We start from the raw sequence: 8,781 nt of genomic DNA on the forward strand, positions 1-8,781 counted from the left end.
CTTATCAACTATCACTTATCAACTATCACTTATCACTTATCAACTATCACTTATCACTTATTACTTATCAACTATCACTTATCACTTATCACTCATCAACTATCACTTATCAACTATCACTTATCAACTATCACTTATCACTTATCAACTATCACTTATCAACTATCACTTATCAACTATCAACTATCACTTATCAACTATCACTTATCAACTATCAACTATCACTTATCAACTATCACTTATCAACTATCAACTATCACTTATCACTTATCACTTATCACTTATCAACTATCACTTATCAACTATCAACTATCAACTATCACTTATCAACTATCAACTATCACTTATCACTTATCACTTATCACTTATCAACTATCAACTATCACTTATCAACTATCACTTATCAACTATCAACTATCACTTATCAACTATCAACTATCAACTATCACTTATCAACTATCACTTATCACTTATCACTTATCAACTATCACTTATCAACTATCACTTATCAACTATCACTTATCACTTATCAACTATCACTTATCAACTATCACTTATCAACTATCAACTATCACTCATCACTTATCAACTATCACTTATCAACTATCACTTATCAACTATCAACTATCACTTATCAACTATCAACTATCACTTATCAACTATCACTTATCACTTATCAACTATCACTTATCACTTATCACTTATCAACTATCACTTATCACTTATTACTTATCAACTATCACTTATCACTTATCACTCATCAACTATCACTTATCAACTATCACTTATCAACTATCACTTATCACTTATCAACTATCACTTATCAACTATCACTTATCACTTATCACTTATCAACTATTACTTATCACTTATCAACTATCACTTATCAACTATCACTTATCAACTATCAACTATCACTTATCAACTATCACTTATCACTTATCAACTATCACTTATCACTTATCAACTATCACTTATCACTTATCACTTATCAACTATTACTTATCACTTATCACTTATCACTTATCAACTATCACTTATCAACTATCAACTATCACTTATCAACTATCAACTATCACTTATAAACTATCACTTATCAACTATCACTTATCACTTATCAACTATCACTTATCACTTATCACTTATCAACTATCACTTATCACTTATCACTTATCAACTATTACTTATCACTTATCACTTATCAACTATCACTTATCAACTATCAACTATCACTTATCAACTATCAACTATCACATCACTTATCAACTATCACTTATCAACTATCAACTATCACTTATCACTTATCAACTATCACTTATCACTTATCAACTATCACTTATCACTTATCACTTATCAACTATTACTTATCACTTATCAACTATCAACTATCAACTATCACTTATCAACTATCAACTTTCACTTATCACTTATCAACTATCAACTATCACTTATCAACTATCACTTATCAACTATCAACTATCACTTATCAACTATCACTTATCAACTATCACTTATCACTTATCAACTATTACTTATCACTTATCAACTATCACTTATCAACTATCAACTATCACTTATCAACTATCAACTATCACTTATCAACTATCACTTATCAACTATCAACTATCACTTATCAACTATCACTTATCACTTATCACTTATCAACTATCACTTATCACTTATCAACTATTACTTATCACTTATCACTTATCAACTATCACTTATCAACTATCAACTATCACTTATCAACTATCAACTATCACTTATCAACTATCACTTATCAACTATCACTTATCACTTATCACTTATCACTTATCACTTATCAACTATCACTTATCACGTATCACTTATCAACTATTACTTATCACTTATCAACTATCACTTATCAACTATCAACTATCACTTATCAACTATCACTTATCAACTATCAACTATCACTTATCAACTATCACTTATCACTTATCAACTATCACTTATCACTTATCAACTATCACTTATCACTTATCAACTATTACTTATCACTTATCAACTATCAACTATCACTTATCAACTTTCACTTATCACTTATCACTTATCAACTATCAACTATCACTTATCACTTATCACTTATCAACTATCACTTATCACTTATCAACTATTACTTATCACTTATCACTTATCAACTATCACTTATCAACTATCAACTATCACTTATCAACTATCAACTATCACTTATCAACTATCACTTATCAACTATCACTTATCACTTATCAACTATCACTTATCACTTATCAACTATCACTTATCACTTATCACTTATCAACTATTACTTATCACTTATCACTTATCACTTATCAACTATCACTTATCACTTATCAACTATCACTTATCAACTATCACTTATCAACTATCAACTATCACTTATCACTTATCAACTATCACTTATCACTTATCAACTATCACTTATCACTTATCAACTATTACTTATCACTTATCAACTATCAACTATCACTTATCAACTATCAACTTTCACTTATCACTTATCACTTATCACTTATCAACTATCAACTATCAACTATCACTTATCAACTATCAACTTATCACTTATCACTTATCACTTATCAACTATCAACTATCAACTATCAACTATCAACTATCACTTATCAACTATCAACTATCAACTATCAACTAATCAACTATCAACTATCAACTATCACTTATCAACTATCAACTATCACTTATCAACTATCAACTATCACTTATCACTTATCAACTATCACTTATCAACTATCACTTATCAACTATCACTTATCACTTATCAACTATCACTTATCAACTATCAACTATCAACTATCACTTATCAACTATCAACTATCACTTATCAACTATCAACTATCACTTATCAACTATCACTTATCAACTATCAACTATCACTTATCACTTATCAACTATCACTTATCAACTATCACTTATCAACTATCACTTATCACTTATCAACTATCACTTATCACTTATCAACTATCACTTATCAACTATCACTTATCAACTATCAACTATCACTTATCAACTATCAACTATCACTTATCAACTATCACTTATCAACTATCAACTATCACTTATCACTTATCAACTATCACTTATCAACTATTACTTATCACTTATCAACTATCACTTATCACTCATCAACTATCACTTATCAACTATCAACTATCACTTATCACTTATCAACTATCACTTATCAACTATCACTTATCACTTATCAACTATCACTTATCACTTATCAACTATCACTTATCACTTATCAACTATTACTTATCACTTATCACTTATCACTTATCACTTATCAACTATCACTTATCACGTATCACTTATCAACTATTACTTATCACTTATCAACTATCACTTATCAACTATCAACTATCACTTATCAACTATCACTTATCAACTATCAACTATCACTTATCAACTATCACTTATCACTTATCAACTATCACTTATCACTTATCAACTATCACTTATCACTTATCAACTATTACTTATCACTTATCAACTATCAACTATCACTTATCAACTTTCACTTATCACTTATCACTTATCAACTATCAACTATCACTTATCACTTATCACTTATCAACTATCACTTATCACTTATCAACTATTACTTATCACTTATCACTTATCAACTATCACTTATCAACTATCAACTATCACTTATCAACTATCAACTATCACTTATCAACTATCACTTATCAACTATCACTTATCACTTATCAACTATCACTTATCACTTATCAACTATCACTTATCACTTATCACTTATCAACTATTACTTATCACTTATCACTTATCACTTATCAACTATCACTTATCACTTATCAACTATCACTTATCAACTATCACTTATCAACTATCAACTATCACTTATCACTTATCAACTATCACTTATCACTTATCAACTATCACTTATCACTTATCAACTATTACTTATCACTTATCAACTATCAACTATCACTTATCAACTATCAACTTTCACTTATCACTTATCACTTATCACTTATCAACTATCAACTATCAACTATCACTTATCAACTATCAACTTATCACTTATCACTTATCACTTATCAACTATCAACTATCAACTATCAACTATCACTTATCAACTATCAACTATCAACTATCAACTAATCAACTATCAACTATCAACTATCACTTATCAACTATCAACTATCACTTATCAACTATCAACTATCACTTATCACTTATCAACTATCACTTATCAACTATCACTTATCAACTATCACTTATCACTTATCAACTATCACTTATCAACTATCAACTATCAACTATCACTTATCAACTATCAACTATCACTTATCAACTATCAACTATCACTTATCAACTATCACTTATCAACTATCAACTATCACTTATCACTTATCAACTATCACTTATCAACTATCACTTATCAACTATCACTTATCACTTATCAACTATCACTTATCACTTATCAACTATCACTTATCAACTATCACTTATCAACTATCAACTATCACTTATCAACTATCAACTATCACTTATCAACTATCACTTATCAACTATCAACTATCACTTATCACTTATCAACTATCACTTATCAACTATTACTTATCACTTATCACTTATCAACTATCACTTATCACTCATCAACTATCACTTATCAACTATCAACTATCACTTATCACTTATCAACTATCACTTATCAACTATCACTTATCACTTATCAACTATCACTTATCACTTATCAACTATCACTTATCACTTATCAACTATTACTTATCACTTATCAACTATCAACTATCACTTATCAACTATCAACTTTCACTCATCACTTATCACTTATCACTTATCAACTATCACTTATCAACTATCAACTTTCACTTATCAACTATCACTTATCACTTATCAACTATCACTTATCACTTATCAACTATTACTTATCACTTATCAACTATCAACTATCACTTATCAACTATCAACTTTCACTCATCACTTATCACTTATCACTTATCAACTATCAACTATCAACTATCACTTATCAACTATCAACTTTCACTTATCACTTATCACTTATCAACTATCAACTATCAACTATCACTTATCACTTATCAACTATCAACTATCAACTAATCAACTATCAACTATCAACTATCAACTATCACTTATCAACTATCAACTATCACTTATCAACTATCAACTATCACTTATCACTTATCAACTATCACTTATCAACTATCACTTATCAACTATCACTTATCACTTATCAACTATCACTTATCAACTATCAACTATCAACTATCACTTATCAACTATCAACTATCACTTATCAACTATCAACTATCACTTATCAACTATCACTTATCAACTATCAACTATCACTTATCACTTATCAACTATCACTTATCAACTATCACTTATCAACTATCACTTATCACTTATCAACTATCACTTATCACTTATCAACTATCACTTATCAACTATCACTTATCAACTATCACTTATCAACTATCAACTATCACTTATCAACTATCACTTATCAACTATCAACTATCACTTATCACTTATCAACTATCACTTATCACTTATCAACTATCACTTATCACTTATCACTTATCAACTATCACTTATCACTCATCACTTATCAACTATCACTTATCACTTATCAACTATCACTTATCACTTATCACTTATCAACTATCACTTATCACTTATCACTTATCAACTATCACTTATCACTTATCACTTATCAACTATCACTTATCACTTATCACTTATCAACTATTACTTATCACTTATCAACTATCACTTATCACTTATCAACTATCACTTATCAACTATCAACTATCAACTATCACTCATCAACTATCAACTATCAACTATCAACTATCACTTATCAACTATCACTTATCAACTATCACTTATCACTTATCAACTATTACTTATCACTTATCACTTATCACTTATCAACTATCTCTTATCAACTATCACTTATCAACTATCAACTATCACTTATCACTTATCAACTATCACTTATCACTTATCAACTATCACTTATCACTTATCAACTATCACTTATCACTTATCACTTATCAACTATTACTTATCACTTATCAACTATCACTTATCACTTATCAACTATCACTTATCACTTATCAACTATCACTTATCACTTATCAACTATCACTTATCAACTATCACTTATCACTTATCAACTATTACTTATCACTTATCACTTATCAACTATCACTTATCAACTATCACTTATCACTTATCAACTATTACTTATCAACTATCAACTATCACTTATCAACTATCAACTATCAACTATCACTTATCACTTATCAACTATTACTTATCACTTATCACTTATCAACTATCACTTATCACTTATCAACTATCACTTATCACTTATCAACTATCACTTATCACTTATCAACTATCACTTATCACTTATCAACTATTACTTATCACTTATCACTTATCAACTATCACTTATCAACTATCAACTATCACTTATCACTTATCAACTATTACTTATCAACTATCAACTATCAACTATCACTTATCACTTATCACTTATCAACTATCAACTATCAACTATCAACTATCAACTATCAACTATCACTTATCAACTATCAACTATCAACTATCAACTATCAACTATCAACTATCACTTATCAACTATCAACTATCACTTATCAACTGTTACGGGTGGTGGGGTTTTGCTTTGTTGTGTGTTTACTTGTTCTGATCCTGTGGCTCATCTGTGTTTTTCCCACTCTGTTAGTAGGTCCACACTGAGGGCCTGCAGTGATTTCCTGCATTGCTTGCAGCTGAGGCCAGGAAATCAGCCAGGGCAATCAAGCCATCCACCAATCAGCTCACACCCACACCCTATATATATATGTTTGTTAGTTTGGTTTCACGGGGGGGAGAAGGTGGAAGGTCTCAGACTGGTGCAGGTTGCGGTTTCAGTCTGTGCTTTCTTGGCTAGTACTTTGTTGTTTGGGCACATTTTTGTTTTGATCGTTTACCAACGTGTTTGTTAACTTTTGTCTGTTTTGCAGATCTATCCGGCGCAGGGTTGGAGAGGTTAGGGAACTTAGGTAGACACCTGCAGGTATACATTTGTGTCCCTCACCACACGTAGGTTACCTCTTGTATTAGTACACCAGTTAGAGCGGCGACACTACTCCATGTATTTTGAGGCATTAAGGTGCCTGCAAAGGGGATTAGTTTAGGGGGTTAGTCCTGGGGTTGTTTTTGATTATAGCTAGTTGTTTTGGGGCGTTTCTTTAGTGATCGCTGCATAGCTCAGGGGGTTTGTGTTGTCTCCGCCCTGTGTCCGTTGTGTGGTTAATTAAACTGATTCATTGCAGTCTTTTGGTGACATTGGTTTCTTTTCATCCATACATTCACTGTCCTATGTTACACCGGGGTCCTCCGACCATCGGAGGACGTGTAACATCAACTATCAACTATCACTTATCAACTATCAACTATCAACTATCACTTATCACTTATCACTTATCAACTATCAACTATCAACTATCACTTATCAACTATCACTTATCAACTTATCACTTATCAACTATCACTTATCACTTATCACTTATCACTTATCAACTATCACTTATCACTTATCACTTATCAACTATCACTTATCACTTATCAACTATTACTTATCACTTATCACTTATCAACTATCACTTATCAACTATCACTTATCACTTATCAACTATCAACTATCAACTATCAACTTATCACTTATCACTTATCAACTATCACTTATCACTTATCACTTATCAACTATCACTTATCACTTATCAACTATTACTTATCACTTATCACTTATCAACTATCACTTATCAACTATCACTTATCACTTATCAACTATCAACTTATCACTTATCACTTATCACTTATCAACTATCAACTATCACTTATCACTTATCAACTATCACTTATCAACTATCACTTATCAACTATCACTTATCACTTATCAACTATCACTTATCACTTATCAACTATTACTTATCACTTATCACTTATCAACTATCACTTATCAACTATCACTTATCAACTATCAACTATCAACTTATCACTTATCACTTATCACTTATCAACTATCAACTATCAACTATCAACTATCAACTATCACTTATCACTTATCAACTATTACTTATCACTTATCACTTATCACTTATCAACTATCACTTATCAACTATCAACTATCACTTATCACTTATCACTTATCAACTATCAACTATCAACTATCAACTATCACTTATCAACTATCAACTATCAACTATCAACTATCAACTATCACTTATCAACTATCACTTATCAACTATCAACTATCAACTATCAACTATCAACTATCACTTATCAACTATCAACTATCAACTATCAACTATCACTTATCAACTATCAACTATCACTTATCAACTATCAACTATCACTTATCAACTATCACTTATCAACTATCAACTATCACTTATAAACTATCAACTATCACTTATCAACTATCAACTATCAACTATCACTTATCAACTATCAACTATCACTTATCAACTATCACTTATCAACTATCAACTATCACTTATCAACTATCAACTATCACTTATCAACTATCAACTATCACTTATCACTTATCAACTATCACTTATCAACTATCAACTATCACTTATCAACTATCACTTATCAACTATCACTTATCAACTATCACTTATCAACTATCAACTATCACTTATCACTTATCAACTA

The 8,781-nt window shown here is 29.8% G+C and overlaps 1 protein-coding gene across 1 annotated transcript in view; it reads left to right on the top strand.

Annotated features, from left to right (window-relative positions):
• Positions 1-7,390, top strand: part of LOC311367627 (netrin receptor UNC5D-like) — a gene marked incomplete at its 5' end in the record, with an annotated part of 54,443 nt that extends 47,053 nt beyond the window's left edge. Inside the window, one exon of the mRNA XM_084486440.1 lies at positions 6,803-7,390. Within this exon, the coding sequence (XP_084342566.1) occupies positions 6,803-6,805 (3 nt within the window). The 3' untranslated portion in view covers positions 6,806-7,390. The remainder of the gene's footprint in view (positions 1-6,802) is intronic.
• Between the last annotated feature and the right edge of the window lie 1,391 nt (positions 7,391-8,781).

This window comes from Micromesistius poutassou (genome assembly GCF_964030765.1).
Source record: "Micromesistius poutassou genome assembly, chromosome: 22".
Lineage (NCBI taxonomy): Eukaryota > Metazoa > Chordata > Actinopteri > Gadiformes > Gadidae > Micromesistius > Micromesistius poutassou.